Here is a 23,096-nt window from a genome sequence, read left to right as displayed (position 1 = left end):
CCTGTTTTTTTAATTGATTCATTTAGTTGGGTGGGGGGCAGACAGTCCCTATGGGGTTTTCGTTCTGTGACTGATCAAAGGGGAGTGCAAAGAAGCGTGTATGACAGCAACTCTTTTGAGCAACATGTAAAAGTCACATTCTACAAAGTGAATACCATTGAGAGAATATTTTTGCACTTTTATCTGACGATGATCAAACTATGATGAAGAGAAGCTGAAGTGATGTCAGGCGTTTCTGCTGCTTAAGCAGAGGTAAGAAAACATCAATGTGATGACGTTAATCTGATTAAATTGTTCATTCATGATAATGGGATACATTGTGTGTGGATCATTTTTCTGATAGAAATATCTCGTTTTTAGTTTTTAATTAAAATTCATCATCACACTGCATCCTCGTGTTGCTCCAAGCTGCAGTGATAGAATAAGAGAGGAACACACTGTCAGTGATTCTGTCGGGAATCAAATCAACTTTATTGATATTCAAATTAAGCTCTACTATTAATTAGTCTATATGTATTTATTCAGTGTTTTAAAACCAGTTCGGAAACTGGAGCAAAACCATGATTCCACTCATCTACGAATATCTGCTGCGCTTTATTATTTGTCACCTTACTCTTAACTATTTTGTCCAAGTCGGGATCCTGTAGAATGATGACTCTATTTTTCCGGTGATCTGATTGGTCAGTAGTGGGGCCGTTGACAGGTTTTGATCTCTTCTCTTGAACTTAACCTGCTCCAGAGCATGTTAGCCGTTCAGCACCATTTCCCATTGTTAATCAACACGGGTAAGAAGAAGAGAACCAGCTTTGTTGGAGAGAAAACCCAGATTTACACTTGAAGTTACCCAATTGCGAATCCAGCGGAACGGAGAACACTACGGAACGGAGCCGCCATATTCGACTCGGCATCCAGTTCTCGTTCTACATCTATGGGCGGTGGCTGTGCACGTGGACCAATGAGAGGAGAGTAGAGCCCACCGACGGACGAATAGCACGTCAGTAGTGTTACACGAGAGGGAAAAATCATCACCTGTGTTCTGTCACACCTCGTTTTCTGATCTCACTGAAACAGGCGAGTTTATGTATGTAGTGTTGTAAAGTAAAGAATCTAGATACATTTAAACGTCCGATTTGTGCATAAGGTTTGGCGGGGGAGTCACTGAGGACAGTGATACTGATGTGTCAGTGTCTGTGTTTCAGTAACCATGAGGCTGATTTCATTCAGCTGCATAACCCTGGCTTCTCTCATGTTGCTGCGCTGCCAGCACATAGCCGCTGTTCCTGAGCAGAAGGTGAGTTGTATTGGATTATGCTTTTAAAACATACTGACATTCTTGTTGAGGAGTGGGTCTGTCTCACTGTAGATCATCGGGTAGGAAGGCATCCTGTATAACTATCCACAAGAATGGAACTTAACCCAGGTGATAAAACTGAGGAAAAAAGAAAACATGAGAGGCTAGGGGTAGGTGTGTTTTTACGCATGTATACGTGTATGTGCATACTGTATACAGTGTTTCCCCTAGGTTTACTAGTTTGGGGGGGTATTAGGGTTAGGTTTCACAAATCACGTTAAGTTTCATCCACAATCTTTTATACAGGAATGAGGAATAAGGTGTATAAGGAAAGTGACCTTCAATTACTTCTGATGGCATTATATGTAAAATAATGGGGAAACACTGGTATATATGGATTTATGTTTCTGTGAATGGATATGTTGTTTTTGTTTGTGTGTGTACATGCATATGTGTACGCCAGCTTGTTGTACGGCTGCATAGCGTTAATTAAATACATTTTTACCTCTAATTCTGATGTTTTATGTTGCCATAAAAGCCCTTCTGGGATGGACATTGTAAATAAGGAGTTGCTACAAATGTCCCTTTCAAATAAACATTGAAATAAGGAAAAAGTGAAAACATGGAAAAGACTTCAAACAGAGGCAAGGAGTCTTATGTACTGAGTTCAAATGAAAACTTGCAGTCAGTTATTGGACAGTGTTGTTTTTTTTTCTATCTGTGCAGTCTGACTCTGCGTTGACTGTGGTGGAGAATGTAGAAGGAGAAGTAGGAGCAGTTGGTGATGAAGGAGAGGAAGAGGTCGCAAATTTAAAGGTGGTCCAACCTACTGAGCAGTGGCAAACACTCAAACCAGGTAATATATTGGAGGATGAACTGACCACGTTACAGTCAAATCAAAATCTGATTTATTTGTTAAGACTTGTAGAGTGTGTGTTTGTGTGTGTTTGTGTGTGTGTGTTTGTGTGTGTGTGTGTGCACAGGTGAGGCAGTACCAGCAGGTTCCCACGTGAGGCTAAATCTGCAGACGGGTCAGAGAGAGGTCAGACTGGGAGAAGAGCAGCTCAAACACTGGACACAGGATCACAGGTATTGATCACAATAACATCTTCACATGGCAGCACAGTGACGCTGATCACAGCCTGCAGTCTCCACCAGAAAACCTAGCTCTTCACTATACTGTCAACGCAGTGTTTCAGACAATATGCAATTATGATATCATTAGTAAGTCTATCTTACCCAGGAATGGAGGACACGTTCCGTCCTCCTTCGCTCCTGATGAACTGAAACAGGCCATGAAGAAGATAAAGGAGGACCTGAATCCAGTGAGTCAAGACATAACATGTTCCTATTCAGGCTCTTAGCAAAGACACCAACATGTATGCACCTTTAGTCATGGCGGCTGCTGTATATCACACTGAAACTACGTCTTCTGTGTTTGTAGGACTCTGTGGCTTCCAAGTATCGCTCCCTAGAGGAGTTGAAGAAAGACATGGCTCAGCTGGACTTGCTGGTGGAGACGGATGTTCAGGTACTTCAGTTACTGAAATTAGCAATTAGTTACATTAACTAGTTACCAAAAAAACGGAGCTAAAAGAGAATGAATACTGGCTTCATCAACAGCACTCCACATGAATCATCATGTTGCCTTGTGTCTGCTGGACGTGTGAAGGGCAAAAATGATGATGCCTCAACAACTCTGAAAGGTGATATGTCAGTGTTGTATTCACAGGAGTTCAAAATCGGTGAACTCCGGTTTATTTCAAACATTATCATTATGAAACTGTGGCAGGACAAATGAGACTAATCCAGGCACACACCACAGTGTAGGTCATTCATGGGAAACACTGCAGTGATGTCATGAAGAAGTCACATCAAAAATGCATTTTCCCAGGTATCTCTGCATCCTATTAGACTGTAGACACGACCTAGCTTTTATAGAGAAAAAATCTTATGTGATCATCTCAAACAGAAAGAAAGCCAGTAGATTATCTCCTATAATTAACTTTTGCAAACCACTTTCCACCATGCGGATCACAACCATCATCTGTGTATTTTACAGAGAAACCACAATGCTCCTATACACAAGACTTAAATGATGCGGGTGGCTTCTCCAGTTCTTCCACTCCTCCAGTAGCATGACTACGATCCTTCTACTGCTGTTATATGCCTCATTCACGTGAACACCACTTCATAACTTCCTTCAACATCCATCGATCATTATATTATCACGGCAGTTCTCTGCATCGACATTTAGGGAATTATAACGCTACTTTAAAAAGTTACAGCGGCAGTAAATAAAAAAGTAAAACGGTATTTAACGCATTATGGTAAAAAATAACAACTCATCAACTTTTCCATACGTCGTCAACTGATTTGCATAAGCTTCCCGGGACTTCAGGCCAGGATGGAAACGCAGGCAACAATGGGCCACAGGATCCTTTTAGTCCCTGGAATAGTAGTTCGAGGAACTAATACAATCAGAGACACCCTAATGCAGACTTTCTCAACCGCTGGGACTAGTGTGCCCCCTAGTGGGCTGCAAAATGTCTTCAGCTTGAAGTTCTCTTAAAAAAAAAAGTTGATTAATCTAATAATATGATGGTAATTGGATGCTCAAATAATATAGATTTTATAAATGATTATTAAAATAATAAGTTATTTATTCTATAAGCTCACTTGTTAACGCCGGCGCCACATGTACAGAGGCTTGAGTCCTCCAGCAGTGGCCCCGGCTGCGAATCCGACCTCGGCACTGTGCTGCATGTCTTCCCCCGCTCTCTCCCCCCTTCATGCTGAATACTGTCCTGTCAAATAAAGGCTTAAAAAAAATATATATATATATCTTTAAAAAAAACCCTCAACAATCAACGTCATCATTCACGATAGGGTAGGTTGTGGTGTGGCGAAGTTCCTGAAGCGAAATATGGTTTAGATTAGCCAAAATAATTGGGATCTTTTTGGGCACTGTCCCTTTGCAAGTATGAATAGGTGGGCCTTGCAGTAGAAAAGGTTGAGAACCCTTTCTCCAATGTACATTTACCAATCATTTGTATAGATTATGTCATTACAAAAAGGCATTATTTCAATATTAAAAAAATAGCATTGCCTGATTGGGGAATATACAGCATGTGTAGGGTATGCATCACTCCTCTGATACGTTTCATTTTTTGTTGTTTTTTTTGTTTTTTTCTCACAATTAGAAACATTAGAAAGAAGAAAAGTGAAAGATATTTTCATTAATGGAGTGAGTGTTGATTACACTGTGCACCAGACAAAATAACATTGGGAAATTAAAAGTGTATAATGACCGGATTCGAACTACAATTCTCATCCTCCTACAACCATCTGACCATGTAACAGTGTTTTGCTGCTCACTCAATCGGGTGAACGTCTGTAGAATGATCACTGTGGCCACTAGTCAGCTGAGTGAGTCACTGCAGCCAATTCCTCTCTCACCATTATTTTGTGAGTGTCTCTGACACAGATTCTGTGTTCCATTACACCTTGGAGCTCAGAAGTCATTGTTCCTATGTCACGGAACTACGACCTTAAGTCGGAAATTGCAACTGGAACGCCTCTCCAAGACTTAATTCCAACTCGGGAGGTCGGCAAAATAACACCACCCCGCTTTCCAGGTTCCGAGCTCCGAGTTCCGAGGTATAATGGAACTCAGGGTTAGTCTGACTTGCCATCTGGATTACTGGGAATAAATGCCAGTTAAAGGGGCAGTAAGCGATTTTGGAGAAAGCCTGTTTCTCTTTTTGTTGTTGTGATTTTACTGCTCTGGCCCTTCGGTATGGGAGTCCGACGCACTAACCACTAGGCCAAAACCACAGAGTTGCAGCACCATCCGCCAGAACGTCTCTTAATGTGTCGATGAGTGACAGTGTTGTGTGTTGCGGTCCGCTCATTCAGCCTGGGCTGAGCCGAAAACACACACAAAAGCGAAAGCTAACGGACAGTGAGGAAATATTCGCAGATTTTTACAAAAAGTGTATTACTTTAGAATTGCTTACTGACACTTTAACTAGTGGACCATGAATTAACCTCATGAAGTTGTTACCGGCCCTGTGTGTGTGTCTGTCATTCAGGGTGCACATAAGAGTAGAGCCGAAACGATATATCGGTTGGCCAATAATATTGGCCGATATGTTTAGAGCCCGACTTATGTTTTTGGACGACAGTTATGAGCCTTTAAATGTGCATTTATGTATACATTTTAGGTAAAATAAATTTATTTTCTTAATTCAACTTCTATTTATTTGGTTGTATTTGTATTTTTTTTAACTTTATAGGTATTTATGAAAAAGTTTATGGTTAAACTAAAATATCAATCCTCGATTACATTTCTTTGTCATAGAGGGTTTAAACGACATTTTAGGAATCATTGAGAGATTAATATATATAAATACACACATATATATCGGCCAATGTATCTGTATCAGGAATCTTGTACTGTCTTATCGGCATCGGCCCCAAAAAATCCATATCCAAATCGGGCTCTACATGAGTGTGTAAGACGTGAACGAGTCGTTTACACTCGTCATGATTGTGTTTCCTGTGTGGCAGGAGAACATGTTACAGCAGCACTCAGAGAATCCTGCTGGTCAAACTGGACAAACCAAACGACTCTGAAAGTCTTAAACACTCACTAACATTGAGGCTACACAATGCAATACTCTGCTGAGACAATGAGACATTCAAACAGAATATGTTTTAATGAACACAAGTCAACATATTAAACCTACACTTTGCAAAATATACAGTCTTATTTTTGGAGCCAATAGTTTTGTTTCTTTCGACATAGGTATTTTTGTTCAGTGGATTTTAGGAGCTATTCTGTAATGGTTGCGGAAACTGATTCATTTGTTGGTCAAGCTGAGCGAAGTGTGTTGATTTGCTGTCTAGATAATGAGGCGTCTGCTGGACCAGTTCAACAGCAGCAGCACGACTACAGAGCAGAGACTGAACATCCTGCTGGAGCTGGAGTATCTTGTGCACCAGGTTACCAATTGCACACCCAGTCATACACATGAGAAGATGTTAGCTTACAATTCTTTAAGTTTATGTGTGTGTGTCAGGTGGACAATGCCCAGACTCTGTGCTCAATGGGGGGTCTCCAGTTGATTGTGGAAGGACTGAACAGCTCTGACTTCAGATTACAGGAAAAGTCTGCCTTTGTCCTGGGATCGGCTTCAGCCAGGTAAAAACAGCAGCAGTGTATTTAACTACTAACTCCATAGAAATAAATAGCCACAACAACTGTGCAATATCAAACAAGATCAAAATACATCACCCTATATTTGATTTGAAGAGACTGCAGTCTTCGGTAACATTACCTGTCCAGATTGGTAGTGTTTTTTTAGTGGAGTGTTTTTGTTTTCATTATGAGCATCATTCATTGGCCAATCAATGCAAAATTAGAAAGAACACAGTAAATAAAGTTAAAGATGAACTACTGATAGGGATACTGATATATTTTATTATTAGCATTATTCTTCAAACTTTCTATAGATATCATGATAACATTGTTATCATGAATTATTTTGTCCATGATAATTGTATGGAGAAAATCAGCCATTGTGACCGACACAGTCACAGTTACTGTTCTATGAGGTCAGTGCGGTGTTGTCATTTTCTTGTCTTCAAGGTTTTGTTATCTCAGTCTGTATCAGTCTCAGTGTCGGTATGTTTGTCCCCCACAGTAACCCAGTAGTTCAGGTGAAAGCGGTAGAGAGTGGAGCTCTGCAGAAGCTGTTAACTGCCCTGGCCACAGCACAGCCACTCATTGTGAAGAAGAAGGTATGGACGCCCACTCTCATCCCTGCCAAATGTCCAGTATGTGTACAAACAACCAATGTCTTCTGTGTGCCACTGTCCTCCTGTCAGGTCCTGTTTGCACTGGCCGCCCTATTGCGTCACTTCCCCTATGCACAGCACAACTTCCTGTCAAATGGGGGGCTACAGGTCCTGTCCGAGTTGTTTAGGGCAGATGGAGGCGGAGTTCTGCGGACACGCATCGTCACCATGTTGTATGACATGATCAGTGAAAAGGTACAACCCTATTTTAGTCATTTTAGTCTATTCGCTAAATAAAGATAAAACTGAAATAATTGTTTTTGGTACCAAAGAGGAAAGACTCAAAGTCACTGCTCACCTTGAATCGCTTTCACTGGAGACTAAAGATCAAGTTAGTTAATCTCGGTTCTGGATTCTGACCTTAACTTCAGCAACACATCAATAAAGTTACAAAAACTTTCTTCTTATCACCAAAAACATGCAAAGGGAAAATCAAGGAATTCATGTCCAAGCATGACCTTGACAAACTTGTTCATGCATTTATTTTTAGCAGGCTCAACTACTGCATCGGCATCTTTACAGGTCTCCAGAAAAAAGCCACTAGACAATTAATCCAGAATGCTGCTGCCAGGGTTCTGACTAGAACAAGAAAAATTCCCCACATCACACCGGTACTGAAAAAACTTCATTGGCTTCCCGTGTCTCAGAGAATTGACTTTAAAATCTACTGCTTGTCTATTAATCACTTCACGTGTTCGGACCGAAATACATTTCGGATCTACACCAGGGTTATGGACCTGCCAGACCCCTCAAATCTTCAGACACTGGTCTGCTTGTTGTTCCCACGGTCAGAACAAAGCATGGAGAGGCAGATTTTAGTTTTTATGCTCATTATGTCTGGAATAAACTTCTGGAAAATCTGAGGTTTGCCACAATACTACAATCTTTTAAATCTGGTCTTAAAACATTCCTTTAAGACAGGGCTTTTAATGAAATCTAGGGAAGGACACATTTTCTCATGATATTTACATATTTAATGTATTTTTACTGTTCTATATTTAATGTATTTGTTTTGTTTACATATTTTTTTGTTTTGTTTTGTTTCTTGTGATGCACTTTGAATTGCATGGTGTATGAAAAGTGCTATACAAATAAAGTTGCCTTGCCTTACCTTTAGGTTCTTCCATGATAAAAAGCTCACCCAGGCTTATTTTTCTAGTCTCAATAATGAAGTATGATTTTCACTTTTTGGCCTGGACTTAATGATTGTGATTGGGTCTGTTGATGCTGAGGCTAGTCTTGTCTGTGCCTCTAGGTGCTGATTTCTCAGGCAGGTCTGGACCCAGTCTTGGATGCCGCCCATGAGGAGCGTGTGCATCAGTACTCTAAGGTGTCCGTGGAGGCGGAGCTGCTGGAGAACGGCTGGTGCAGGCTGGTCCCACTGCTGCTCGAGTCTACCGAGCATGACCACAGAGAGAAGGTGGGACTGAATCTGATACGATGATGAAAAGCAAGAACTGTTGATAGTTACCACAGACTAGCTTTGAAGGCTAAATGAACAGATTTAGACTTTCAGAATCCCAGACTGTTTAAACAGATGAACATTATATAACAGGGCGGTTTTGGCTCAGGAGATGGAGCGAGTTGTCCACCCTGTAGAAGGTCGATCGTTTGATCCACGGGTCCTTCAGTCCACATGCTGAAGTGTCCGTGGGCAAGACATTTGACCCTAAATTGCCCCTGACAGCTGTTGCGGCAGTGTATGAATGATGTGTGATAGAAAAAGTGCTGTATATAGAAGCACTGGATGAATCTGTGTTTGTGATTTGTACGGTAAAGCACTTTGCATGGTTAACAAGACTAGAAAAGTGCAATATAAATACAGTCCATTTAGCATTTTTTCATACACTGTTTATGTAATTTTCCTTTTAGGCTCTACGGGCTTTGTTGGCGATGGCTCCGAAGTGTTTGGATGAGTACCGCTCAGACAGTTCTCTGCTGGGCTACTTGCTCTCTCTCCGAGACCAGTACCAGGAACTGGTCCATTCAGAAATGATTCTGGGAGATGAGACTGGCTACTTTGCGGAAATTGTAGAACTTATTGATACGCTACTAGTCAAAATGAAATGACCAGAGGATTGTACAGAGCGACATTTTTTATGCCCACACTGTGCAGTGGAGTGTACAGACTGATAGACTTGGAAAACTAAACAACCAGTCATCGGGTGCATGACCAGCCTCAGAGGGAAACTCCTGTGGGTGATGGGCTCGCCCTGTAGATGATGGAACCAAAAGTTGAATTTGACAAGCCAAGCTTTCATTGATGGTCTCAGAATGTTTTCATTTTTTTCCCAGGGGTTTTTCATAGACACTTTTCACAGCAGATATTCTGACTTGTCAAAGCAGAAAACGTACGTGATAACATTAAGGACGGCTCATGAGCATATGTGTCCATGTACGTCAAGTGCGAGAACCAGAGGCACAGCTACATGCAACCATCACTGATTTTACTAATTGTAAAATGTTGACTTTTTTGATGATATGAAAATAAATTGATATGAGATAATTCATGTTTTTCAGTTTAATTTAATGGCTGGTGACTTCTGGCTCAGGCCCTTCTTACATCCAGAACATGGTCAAATGTTTACATGCCAGCCCGTCCACTCGCTCTGCTACTGCCAAACGGCTTGCTACTCCCTCACTGCAAGGAGCAGGCAGCTACCGCTAATCTAAATCCCGTTTGTTTTCTGTCCTGGTTCCACAATGGTGGAACGAGCTCCCCATTGACATCAGGACAGAAGAAAACCTTTGATGCTTCCGTCGCAGACTGAAAACTCCCCTGTTCAGACTGCACCTTACTCCCTGAATTTATTATTTAAAAAAAATAAAATTCTAAAATTAGCACTTGAGGCTGTTTTTGCCTATTTGATGAATGTTCATGCACTTGATGATTTTTGGACTTTTGGGTAAGACAAAAAGTTCAACCATCAAGACTTTTGTCCAAGTCGCTTTGGACAAAAGTTGTTAAATTAATGTAATGTGATGTAATGATATTAAAAAGTATTTTTGGAACCTGTGAACTATTAAAGAGTCGTCTTTCAGTTATATTTGTTTCTTTGTTTTAAACAGCACCCACAGGCCACAGGCACCTAGCTTTGTTTAATCCATTTTGAACCCCTGTTAATAAATAACCACTTTTTGGTGTTATGTTGCTTCGCTTCCCCCTAACAAGTTGGGGTGTAACAGGGACTATTGGGGATCCCTTGTTGGGTTGCCTTTCCATTAAACCATACATTATTCAGTGTTTCATTCCATCTTAGAAACAGCTAATTTGCAGTGCATTCAAAAAGTATTCCCATTTTAAACATTTTATTGTGTTGCAGCTCTATGTTAGTTCCGTCCCAGTGCTGAAGCCTGTGAAGACAGCATTATGCTGTGGGAGAGTGGTCAGGGTTGAATGGAAGGCTCTAAGTGAAGGATGACAAAGAACACGGTAAATCAAGTTAAAGATGAAATGATAGGGATACAGATATTTTCATTATTATCATTATTCTTTTAACTTTCTAAGATATCATGATAACATTGTCATCATCATTCTCTTCCCGCCCCCTGCAAGATATTGAGCTGTGAGTGAAATTAGCATATATACTGTGTATATACACACACACACATATATATATATATATATATATATATATATATATATATATATATATATATATATATATATATATGTATATATATATATATATATATATATATATATATATATATATATATTTATTTACATGCACACATATGTAGTGGGGATGTCTAAACTGTATATAGGAACCACCGTAGCTCACGCGCTCTCCTTCCGGTCGGGAGGTTATTTAGGGACAAAGGAAGCTGGGTGCACTCTATATAGTGCACTATATAGTGCCTTCGCCATTTTGTAGTGGTGTCCGAATTCTTAGTGAAATTTTATATACCCTATATAGTGCACTGATTGTATCCCAGAATGCATCGTGAGAAGTAGTGGACATCCGATGGTCACTAACCGAGCAATATATACCATGATGCATTGCGCTCGCTGCGCCGATATACGGCGGAGGGAAGAGACGAGACAACGGCGGTGCAACGCGAGCGCGTCTCGCAGCAGCAACACGTCTCAGCCTTCTCTCTCTTCTTGTTGTATCCCGCCTAATTTTTGACAAAAGCCATTGATTAATGGTGAAAATAGACACGGATATAAATATTAAATATTTTAAGTATAATAGGATCGTCCACCGGCCGGCGTCGTTGTAGTTACGTCATAATCCTGTGACATTAACGTAATTACCATCGCGACTCAAGTAGTGTCCGAAATCGTAGCTGGTGAGTGATTATATAGCCCACTTTTATAGTGAATAGGGGGTAGTGAATGAGTGGGTGATTTCGTACACAGCCCCTCTCTCTACTACCGGTAGGACGCGGAAGCGTTACACGCAGCGTGACAGACGCCGGGCAGTTGTTTGTGAGCCTGGTTCGAGGTTGGTCAGTGTGGTCGCCGTATAGACACGCCGTTATCACATCTCCCGTCATCACATCTCCCGTCATCTGTTTTTACTGCATGGCCACGGTGCATATTTTGAGCGGAGTTTATGAATAAGGTGTCATCACAGCATTAAGCAGGTCACCGGTTTGGTGGAACCTGGATGAGTTAAAGGACTGACTTCATGTGTATTATTTTGACTGTCACTGTTTTTTCCCCCTACTAAGTCATTTAGGAGTACTGGGCTTTTTTCTCTAATTGTTTTTGTTTGTTTTCCTTTTGATATTAATTTAGGTTGGGCTGGTGCAATATACCTTGTGAGTGATGTGTAAACCTAACTGTAGCCTGCACAATTGGGAATTATAGGTTCACTGTTACTTTATGGAGACCCTCTTGTGTGGTCATAGTTTGGTGGCAGTGTGTGGCAATATGCATATTCCTGGTGTGTTGTGATTTTCTTGTGTGCAGTGATATTTTTTGCCCTCTGGTCACACCAGTGCTATACAAACTAACTGCCCAGCTTGTTGTGTTAACCAGTAATTGCCTGGTGGTTTGGTTAGCTACTGTGTAGCTTTAAAACACTTTTATTATTTTTTATAAAAGTGTTTTTTATTGGTAAATGTAAATAAAGTTGTTATATTTTTGGAGCCATCAGCCTCTCGTCCCGTTTATTCTGGACTGTACCTGTGTTAAGTGGTGATTTAGAGTGTGAATCCATAACAGATTAGTCCTTATAGCACTTATCCATTACTCAAATATATACATATGTATATACATACAGTATAAGAGGATAAAATAATATAATTAACAGAGAAACGTTGTATTAGGGTTAATACAATATATTATTGAAAGGAGAGTAAATAACATATATAAATAAATACAAGTTATAAGATTAAATTAAGCCTATATAAATATATAAATAAAATAAAACGGTAAAAATACTGACATAAATAAAAGTTAAAAAAGATGTAAGATTTAAATCAAATCTAGATTAAAAAGGTAGGTCCCCTGAAGAGGATTTGGCACACATATCTTTAGCACACTTAAAACTAAAACAATGAAGATTCACTGTAGATTCTGTCGTCATCCAGGTCCTCAAGCACAGGGAGTCTTGTCTTTGGCTTTAGCGACACATTACTTTGAAAAGTCAAACCGGAAGTAAAAGTGGCAACCGGAAATAATTTGGGTTTCATTTGAGGAAACAGAACTGTGAACACAATAGATACACAATCCAAACCAGAGGATGGTCATATTTAAACGGGACAAACCTGCAACTTGCAAATTCCTGACGTTAGTCATGAATGGACAGCGATTCTCCACGCTCAGCGGAAGCTAACAGCTGTATGACTTCATTACGTTCAGTATTTTAACACAAGCTACGAGCTGGTAAGATGTGGGTGTGCTTAGCTACTTGTGTAAGCATCGCAGCAGCTGCTAACCTTTAAATTATACTCAACAAAAGTAACTTGCTTTGTTGACTGTGTAGTCTTTTGTAGTCCAACAGAAATCATTCAAAATGTATAAACTGAATGACACTTGATCTTACGTTATATATATATAAAAATGTGAGTAGCTAACATGTGAAAAATAAAACTAAACAAATAAACGGTAATAGTGACATGTGCAGTACGTCAGACTGTAAGCATGTCCGCTGTTGAACCAAGTACCTGTGAAAACCAAGAATGCATCAACAATAGCAGACAACCGAGTGGATCAACACTATGTAAACATCATGTAGCCTGACGTGGTAGGTTGCAGCCTACTACAGGTCAAACAAGAACAATTTACGCAAATGAAAAAGCCTCACAACACATAACACCATGATCTGGATAATTAACTTCGTTAAACACTTTAACAAACTGCTCTCATAACACTTGCTGGTAAAGTTCTACTGTTATACAGGAATGAATAATGATTTCTTCAAATAGATCATCTTTAACCTATAGTTTCTCTTATCAGAGACTGTTTTAATGCTCAACTCAGAAGGAGACTCTTGCTCCTCCAGTGTGGAGATTTTAGTGGAGCACTTGGCGCTACCGTCAGTCACAAGGTACTGACTTAGTGAGGTTAGAAACTTCACTACTTTAACCTTCAAAAATCAACTTAATGTGTAATTTGTCAAAATACTTCAGACACCAAACAATTTATAAACATACATATATACATACATACATATAAATGGCATTGATTCAAGATGTCTTTGTCAAGCCCTTATGACAAAGATATCTAATTGATGTTGTGTTGTACAGTTGAACCATAAACTTAATTAAAGTTAACTATGGATAAATAGAAAAACAAATAAAACCAAATAAATATAACTTTTTTAAATGTATAATGTAAACATAAATGCACATAGTTAATGCGTTGTTAATTGTGTAAAGTAAATCTTTTTATAGTGGCACATATAGACAAACAAGCCGATTCTGTGACAGGCTCTTATCGGCCAAACCAATAAATCGGTCACGCTCTATTTGAGTTTCATGTTGTTGAACTATCTTGTAGTCATGTTTTTAATCTCTTGTCTATGGTGATATGGTTTTGTTTTTGATCTTTACTCTAGGTAAACTCATTTTAGTCAACATCAGCACCCTGGTCACTTTGTGTGTGAATGAATAGTGATGGAGTTGTCTCAGAGGGAGCGGCTGTCGGAGCTGGTGGAGGAGCTGACCACATCGGGTCAGCCACAGCTCAGTCAGGACAAGATGAATGAACTCAAGAAAATCTGCAAGTAAGTCACAGGTTTTCATTGCAGCCAATCAGATGACTTCAGCTCTGATGCAATCCAGTGGTACACATACACTGTATTGGGATACCCAATACTGTATTAGTATTGGGAAGAAATACTATCATAGCATAGTACCCGTTATATCTTCTGTATTATACAGTAATAATATACACTCAGTTGCCAGTTAATTAAAAGAGACCTAGCTAAAACTGTTAAAGTCTAATGGAACAGGCCTGTAGTTAATCCTCCTTCATCGGATCATTTTGGAGGATCTAGTAGTGTATGGTGCTTCTGAATTGTATTGCATTATACAACTAGACTGGCTCTCAGTGGAGAACATACCTCCGCCAAAGACCAACAGTCCCCTTACACCCAATCAAGCCGCACAAAATAACATTCACTCATATATATCAGTCCCTTAAATATGCCTGATATTTCACAATGTTTGAGGAAGTTACAAATAAAAAAAATCCCGGACTCGCCCCTTTGTCTGTATCAGTGACAAAATTTAATGTAATAATTTGAATGGGTTCCCCTCTCCCATCCTTCCACCAAGTATCCTCTAAATCTGTTCAAACAAATGGACAGGGGCGAAACATAATCTCCTTCGCAGAGAAAATTAATTGTTTGTGTATATTTAGCCCTCATTCATTTGAATACAGTAGAAAATAGAATGGGTACACAAGTCAACAAGTTTCAGTGCAGTTCAATAGCACCACACAATACTGGAGATGAATTTTTGGTGGCCAATGCCAATAGACTGCAACAGTGAGGTTCTGTAAGTGAAAGTCCCATTCGTATTCTCCATTGACATTTTGATTATTAGCTATAATGTGGTAACCATCCAAGGTAGACTTACCACTAGCTACAAGGTCGTAAAACGATGTATATGAACCTGTAGAAGCTACAAGTCCGTATAAAATCAACCTTGTTTTAAGAAATACATGCTTAATTTGTGATGTCATTGAGAAACACTACACTACCCACTATCCTACAGTCTAACATCGACGTCTCTGATTGGTGGAGATTGCTGTTAACATGGAAACGCTTGAATGGAATGAATGGTAAATTCACTTCCGGAACCGGAGCCGTAAAAGAGTGGGCGGTCATTGTTGCGCTACAATACACAACATTTTAACATGTTCTTGAAGAAGGATTCAATGCAGGCCTGTTGTATTAGACTGCTTTAGCTTTAGCTAGGTGATCTTAGGAAACTGCCAAACATGTTCGTCATGTCACGTTATTTAAACATTTAGTTTCATAATTCACAGATACAACACAGTACAAAAAACTATCATGGAGCAAATCACTGCTCACTGTCTGTCTGTCATTCCTCCCAGAGTGTCTAATGACTGCATAGACCATCTGTACCACTCAGTGATGGCCCAGCTCAACCAGGAGCACTGTGAGGTGCGACTGTCGGCCTTTCAGATAGCCTCTGAGCTCTTTACCAGATCGCACCACTTCAGGACGCTGCTTGTGGACAACTTCCAGGTAGATCAATCAAAGCTAGCTGGCTGCAGATATTTTAAGGGGCACTGAGCGTTTCTAAAAAAATGCATGTTTTGCGAAAACAGCGAATATTTCCTCACCATCTGTCAGCTGTTGCTTTTGTGTGTGAATGCAAAACAATCTGGGTTTTCAGCTAAGCCCAGGCTCTGTAAATCGAAAAACAAAAAAATGGTGCGGACCGCACCACACAACAATGTGAGTGCAGTTTGCAGGGCTCCAGACAAACTTTTTTTACTAGGAGCGCTTTAGCCCCTTAATGAAATTTTTAGGGGCACAAGCAGAAAATTTAGGGGCAAACCTTAAATCGGCCTGCAACGCAATTATCCACATTTTCGCCATTTTAACTGTAATACTGATAAATGCTTTGGTAATGAATAGAAACTTACAGAAATTACAATGTGCTGTTTTATTCAGTTCACAATTTAATTGAATTGAATGAGGAAAAGGGTCAATGGTTATTTGCCATTGTTGAGTGAGATGTAAGCAGGGATTAATGCCAAAAAAATAAATAGAATGTGATTTTTTATTTCACTTCCTGGCATTTTCCAAATCTCCTTTTTATAGGCCACTTTTAGCACTCGCTTCCCATAGGTTTTCATGAAAAACGGTGAATAGTGTGTACACACCTTTGACCCTAAATGCCTTCTAAATAAGTGAAATTATGATATTTAAGCACCACCCCACACATTGATGCTGTCCTGTAATGCCTCCGCGAGCGCACCGACATCAGGCCCCTTCAAGCCCTCGGAACAGGCCGGTGAGGTGCGACGCTTGGAGGGAAGGTGAGGAGAGTGGCGTCACCCATGACGTCCGGTCTGGACCGAGCCGTGGTGGAAGGGATAAAAGAGCGGGCCGTGCTGGTTAAACCACACCAGGGACGACCACGGGTGCAAGAGAACACGGGAGGCGATTCGGGAGACCCGTACGCGCGCATTAATCCGGGCACCGCCCCATTGGCAGAGGAGGTGGTGTAGATCTACACTGATCTCATGCGTGGCCTCTCTGGAATCTAATTGACAGAAATTGTATCAGCTAAGAACTTTAATTCCTGCGCAGACCCGAAGACGCACCGACGAGTGTACTTGATGTAACACCCGCTGTTGACGAATCACTCCCCATCTCTCACACATTGGCGGAGTGCAGACTAGCTCTCTCGTTCTTTTTGCAAAAAAAAAGTCTGCACAAAATCAACATCACTCGTCGTCACCTTAAGAGACGTGCTAGCAGGTAGCATTGCAGCTCCGCCGTTTTGGCCTAGAGGTTGGTGAGTCGGACTCCCGTACCCGAGGTCGCTAGTTTGTGGCCCGGCCTGATCAGTAAAATCACAACAAAGACAGGAACAAGCTTTCTCTGGAATCGCTTACTGCCCCTCTAATCCATAGTAGACACTACAGGACCTGACTTCCCTGAATGTCAGGTGTGAGCAGAATCATAATCACTGTTTTGTTTCATTTCCATGCCATTGTTTCTTGTCAGTTGATCACACTCTGGAAAAGGTTATTGTGGCCACATTGTTTACTACTAACATTTAATTTTGAGTGAGTTGCAAAGAATAACTGCATTTACTGTCTATGTTGGAATGGAACACTTCATTTAGAAAATCAATCTGTGGAAAATGTCCTCCCTCCTTCTCCTTCTGCAGGAGTTCCTGGAGCTGACAGTGGAGACCGACTCAGACCAGCCCCTCCCTCCTCCTAAAGAAGTAGCCAGGAAACTGAGGTCACTGGCCCTCCAGACGGTCCAGTCGTGGCAGGCGTTATATGGGACAGCTTATAAGAAGTTGGCTCTGGGCTACCACTTCCTTAAACAGGTTAAGAAGGTGAGGGCGATGGCCCGTGGTGAAGTTAGAGATGCACCGAGACTCGGTCTAGCAGCTTTATCTTTGCTAACTTAATTTAGCTCCTCCAATGAAGTCCTCCATGCTCTTCCTACCGTTAGCTGATCTGAACAGATTCAGACAAATATGATACACATTTAGAATTACATGTGTGTGTTTCTCGTTTCTCCCTGAGAAGCTATGAATCATTTTGTTCTTGTCGGTGGTTATGAGAAATAACTCTTTAACTGAAACTCAGCTGAGGCTTGCTCTTTAGCTGCTAGATAGATAGGTAGATAGTTTTTTTTAAACATTTTTCTTTAAACATACAAAAAACAGCAGCTGTACATTGTCTATTTTATATTGTTCAGAGTGGTTATTGTGCTACATCAGGTTTATCTTATAAACAGTTTCTGAGGTGTGATTAGACACGTGTCTGCATATGATCACTTTTCTCCTTGTTGACTGTAATACTGACTGACTTGGACTGTGTTAACCATGTTAAATCACGTCCCATGTTGTGTTCCACATGTGAACCATGTGAGTGGTGAAAAGTGTCTATGTTGTCAGGTGGACTTCCAAGATGCTGAGGCCAGGAGCATCGCAGAGAGGAGGAGGGAGGAGGAGAGACGAAGGAGAATGGAGAGGATCTACAAGGAGAAAGTGGAGGCAGCCTCCAAAGACATGGAGGGTAAAAAAAACAACAAAATCATTTAACAACACTAGCCATAATGACCATAAAAATGTTTTTGTTAAAAACTAAAACTATAAAATAATGTCCTTTAAAAGTAAAAAGGGGCAAGTCATTGACAGCAAACACATAAGAAAGGTTCTACTTTCTGTGAGTTATGCTATTTGTACCACTGAGTAACACTGTTGAAAGCTGTGCAATGACAACAAAAGACTTTAAATTGAAAGCACGGTGGAATCTTTATTTAATTAAGAATAAACTCTTTTGATGTTTGTGGATCCCTGATGACTCCGCCAAGGCCCAACAGTTCCCTTGTGAAACCACATTTAAATCCACTAAATCTGGACTTTTATTTGGATCCGCACCAAAATAGCACACACTCGTAGATATCAGTCCCCTAAATATGCCTGATCTTTTTCATTAAGGTCCATTCATTATTCCCTTAGAAATCGTGGAAAATGTCACAAGTTGCAATGTTAAAGAAAGTGATTCAAAATTCTTGGCTCTGCCCTTTTGTCCAGATCTGCACCCCAATTTACTGGGCCCATGTGCCATCCCTCCACCAAGTTTCGTGGAAATCAATTCTGTGGTTTTATGTAATCCCGCTGACAAATCCAACAACAAACAATCAAAACCTACAATGTGGAGATTAATAAAAAGTTGTCCTCATATGTTTTTTTTCTCCAGGTTTGAAGTATTGAACCATTATAGTGTTCACTAACAAAGTTATATTTGTTTGTCAGACTCTTACCAGGAAATTGAGGCGACGTTGACGGAGATAGAGGCTTGTATGGGGCTACTTTTCCCTGAGTTTGGGCTCACAGACATACAGACAGTCATCAGAAATCCTTCAAACTCCCAACAAGCCCTCAAATGTCCATTAGATGATGAACAGCCCTGCTGCAGCAAAAATATGAGGGATAACCGAACCAGAGGAATGGATGAAGAGGTTGAAGGGAGCAGGGAAGAGAGAAAAGGGAATGGAAAGGAGGATAAAATGTCCAAGTATGAGGTGAGGAGGAGTGGAAATGAGCAGGAGGAGGAGAAGATAATAGGAGGGAAGGTTGGAGATCGAGAAGAAAACAGAGAGATTCAGAAAAGGCACGGGGAAGGAGAGGAGGAGGAAGAAAACGAGGAAAAAGAGGACGGACGCAGTGAAGAGGAAGAGGAGCTTTATGATGAAGATGTGTTTATCCGGAACTCAGGGCTCATTTCTCACTCCTACAGTCTGGACCTGAACCTCAGTCCTGGTGAGTAGTTCACTGACAAACCAGTTCACCAAGTGGACCCTCATATTAAAATGTTACTAAAACTATAATGCAACACATCCTGTCCCTTTGATAGATACACTGTTCAGTTTCTGTTGATTCCGTATGGGGATGGACAAAATATTAAAGACACCTTTCAACATAATGCACTTTACTCTGAAACTTATTTTTGAAGGCAGACTTTCCACCACTATTTAAATTTTTTTCTGGTACTGGAAGCTATAACTATAAGCTCCAAACAATAGTCTTAAATACTTACTTGTTGAAACCATGGTTTAGAATTAGAATTAGATTTTTTTTCTAGTTGGAACCAAAACAGGTTCCTGTCTGTTATTGCACAAGTGTAGCTAATTGATTGGTGGCTGAGTGTACAAATTCATCATATTATAAAATTATTTACCAGGAATAATTAATAAAATATTATTTTGCTTTTCTTCCCTTCCCCTTTTTTATCGTTCAGGTTTACACGTACAGGAGACAGAGGATAATGAGGCAGTGGTTTCCACATTGATAGACCTCCACAGACTGATAACAACCAAACACCTCCCGGCTGTGAAGGGCTGGGTGCAGGTCAGTACAGTGGTGGAAGATGAGAGGACAAAATATAGGTTGCTAATGCTAACATTACTATTTTACCAACTCCCTCTACTTTTATTAATATTTTAAACTTCGCACATATGTGTTAGGATTCAAACCATCTGCAAGGCATAATATTTTTCTTTCTATCTGATCTTATTTCTAATTGGCTCTTGAGGAAGGCCAAATCAAAGTTGATTAATCTAATAATATGATGGTAATTGGATGCTCAATATATTTATATGCGATAAAGTTTATAAATGATTATTCAGATAATGAATTATTAATTATATTAGCTTGCTTGGAATGATGACGGTGGCGACGTCACTATTTCACCTAAAAATGTTAAATGTGTGCATAGATACAATCCGGACTTCATTAAATATGGTTTTGTCTATGGAGGTGACGACGCAGAGCCCAAAGCCCAATGTGTTGAGTGTGGCTTGACGCTCTCAAATGAGGCTTAGAAAAGAGAAGATTAGCCAAAATAATTTAATGGGCCCTGTCCCGTTGCAAGTATACATAGGTTGGCCTTGAAGTAGAAAAGGTTGAGAACCCCTAGCCTAGGATATGTCTAACCTGTCTGTGCATGTTTAGGTCTTCACTAAGGCTGGTGCAGAGCAGCAGCTATTAAGGCGAGCACTGGATCTGAGGAAATCATTAGAAGCTGCTCTGCAGAAACACACAGAGCTTCACATCGACTACAGGACCAGGGTCCGCAAAGTGGTGAGTGTTATACAATATCACAGCTGAGTCATCTGCATCAGTTTACCATTAACATATGACAAACGGAGGCCAAGATGGTCTCGTTGGTTGTTGTTTTCTCTGTTCATACTCTTTTGGGAAATGGAAAATTGTGTTAACATGTTTATATATTTTGCCACTGTCTTTTGAAATTAAAAATTACATCAGTGGAGTTTCTTTAAAGTCCCCCTCCACTCAAAAAAGTGTTTTTCTTCTGTTTCTGTCGTCTAAAATGTCTCACATTGATTAGGGGCTTGTATCTGGTCTTTTCACATTCCTCTCCTGGAGTAGGAGAGTTCTGTGCACTTCTCTGCAATTTGAAATTCAAACGAATCCTGGGCAAGCTAGATTTGGTACGTCACAAATACAGAAAACCAAATGTAGGCGAAGAAACCGGAAACTTCCAGTGCAGCAGAGGCAGCACATCCATGAGAGGACGCCGATGTTGCCGTTAGCCATCTTATTGCGCACATTTTTCCATCGGTCAACCTAATGTGAGCAGCTGTGGTGGGCGGGGCGCAACCTGTGTTATTTGCATATAATGAATAGTTATAGTCTCAGAAGTCCTCAATGAGGGAGAGAGAGTGGATGGTTTGTAGGCCCATTTCAGAGGGTTTTTAAAATCTTTTTTATGGGTAAACAATGTAAAACTAAATATTAGGCATAGCAGATTATTTTTATATACTTTAAAACGTGACTGGAGGGGATCTTTAAAAAAACATTTTTAAAGGTAAATACTCTGCCACCTCAGCTGACTTTCTACGGTTAACATATTTTTCTGAAGTTGCTCAAAGTTCCACCATTTAAGTGGAATTAGACCACTTTTATTTTACTCACTTCTATCCATTATTCAGGGAGATTCTCATTTTGACTGTTGATGTAACATAATTTTTAGCAATACAACAATGTTGTGAATGGAAATATTGGGACTATTTTGAAACACACCCTTTAGGGGATATTCTCCCAGAAGTATTGTGGCTTGTCAACATGCATTTAACCAAGCGCCAAGTCATGCTTTTTTTATTTGTCATAAGGAGCCCAGTTTTGCTCCTCCTGTATCTTCTTCTGTGGAAGTTAATATAATATTAACAAATATGGTCACAGGAATATCTAGTCAGTGGAGATGCTCTTGAAGCTTTCACTTTGACCATGCCTGACAGTATTATTTTCTTCCTTATCTCCTTGTGTCCATGCTCAGTGTGATTAACACAATGGTTTGGTTTGGGGGGCAGCACTGTTTTCAATAGGTTGAATGACTGATTATAGGATTGAAGACAATAGTGTCTCTTCAGTCCACTTATTCATCACCACTTATGAGGGGCACCAAAAATGGCCAATCCAGGACATTTTTTAGAAAAACCTTGTTGAATAAGTCAGAATCCTACGACGTATTAAGGCCGTTGTAGGAAAAATAAATACGGAGCCAGGAGAAGGGGGCAATATTATATTAAGGTGGTAAATTTATGAGAAAAAACTCAAAAATCTATGAGATTAAAGTCGCAAATATACAAGAAATTGTGTTTTGTTTATCAAGAAAGTACATTTTTCAATCCGCTCTGTCCGCTGTCATACACAAACACAGTGCGCTACTCTGTAAATAGGGAATTGTTACAAACCAAGTCTTGTAAATGTAGCTGCTGGAAACAAACCAGCCCCGGTCTCTACCGGAGATAAATCCACATGGCAAATTCGTCGGACCTTGGATGGGTTCTTCGTTCTTTCTAAACTTCACTTTGTATTTTGATGTCAGGGATATATGCATATTCAGTGAAAAGAACCCCTCCAATTACCAACTCTTCGTCATAAAAAAATTGTTGTATAAATCAATGAAGCCGATTAAAGCACCATTTTTCTGCCTTTCTTTCTGGTAAATTTGAGACTTTTTGTCTGGTAATTTTATGACTTTAATGTCAGAAATTCTGTGTTTTTTTTTCGAAATATTACCCCCCCCCCCTCGGCTCCGTATTTTAATTTTTTTCCTACAATGGCCCAAATACGCCATTATAGAATCCAGCTCGATTCACAGCTTCTTTGATTTTGTCCTGTGGCAAACCTGAGGCCGCTAGGTGTGTAGGACAAAAGCTTTTTAATTTCATTTTTTTTTCAGGAAGACCGGTACATACATTTTTCAATGATGTGAGTGTAACAACATCTACAG

General features: G+C 40.1%; 2 protein-coding genes across 6 annotated transcripts in view; both read left to right on the top strand.

Annotated features, from left to right (window-relative positions):
* Nucleotides 1–665: 665 nt before the first annotated feature.
* On the top strand, nucleotides 666–9,659 carry sil1 (SIL1 nucleotide exchange factor). 4 transcript variants are annotated; one of them, XM_035650742.2, is made up of 12 exons: nucleotides 666–994; nucleotides 1,200–1,291; nucleotides 2,018–2,147; nucleotides 2,275–2,380; nucleotides 2,535–2,616; nucleotides 2,736–2,822; nucleotides 6,203–6,298; nucleotides 6,376–6,497; nucleotides 7,000–7,096; nucleotides 7,184–7,348; nucleotides 8,409–8,573; nucleotides 9,026–9,659. In XM_035650742.2, exons 2-12 carry the CDS (start codon nucleotides 1,205–1,207, stop codon nucleotides 9,221–9,223), a joined length of 1,335 nt encoding a protein of 444 aa, XP_035506635.1. In that variant the 5' UTR covers nucleotides 666–994; nucleotides 1,200–1,204; the 3' UTR covers nucleotides 9,224–9,659. The 4 variants fall into 4 exon arrangements, with proteins under 4 accessions (XP_035506635.1, XP_035506633.1, XP_035506634.1 ...); XM_035650740.2 differs by having other exon boundaries at nucleotides 666–1,071; XM_035650741.2 differs by having other exon boundaries at nucleotides 666–1,081.
* Nucleotides 9,660–12,783: 3,124 nt separating this feature from the next.
* The window catches only part of uvssa (UV-stimulated scaffold protein A), a 45,959-nt gene continuing 35,646 nt past the window's right edge, over nucleotides 12,784–23,096 (top strand). For both annotated transcript variants that reach the window (XM_035650717.2, XM_035650715.2), the window contains exons 1-8: nucleotides 12,784–12,992; nucleotides 14,167–14,334; nucleotides 15,672–15,825; nucleotides 17,486–17,662; nucleotides 18,230–18,350; nucleotides 19,094–19,600; nucleotides 20,079–20,188; nucleotides 20,792–20,920. In XM_035650717.2, coding sequence (XP_035506610.2) covers nucleotides 14,225–14,334; nucleotides 15,672–15,825; nucleotides 17,486–17,662; nucleotides 18,230–18,350; nucleotides 19,094–19,600; nucleotides 20,079–20,188; nucleotides 20,792–20,920 — 1,308 coding nt within the window. In that variant the 5' untranslated portion in view covers nucleotides 12,784–12,992; nucleotides 14,167–14,224. The remainder of the gene's footprint in view (nucleotides 12,993–14,166; nucleotides 14,335–15,671; nucleotides 15,826–17,485; nucleotides 17,663–18,229; nucleotides 18,351–19,093; nucleotides 19,601–20,078; nucleotides 20,189–20,791; nucleotides 20,921–23,096) is intronic.

Source organism: Scophthalmus maximus, chromosome 9 (assembly GCF_022379125.1).
Source record: "Scophthalmus maximus strain ysfricsl-2021 chromosome 9, ASM2237912v1, whole genome shotgun sequence".
In the NCBI taxonomy this organism is placed as follows: Eukaryota; Metazoa; Chordata; class Actinopteri; order Pleuronectiformes; family Scophthalmidae; genus Scophthalmus; species Scophthalmus maximus.
The sequence above is the reverse complement of the archived record's forward strand: the minus strand, read 5'-3'. Positions and strand labels throughout refer to the sequence as shown.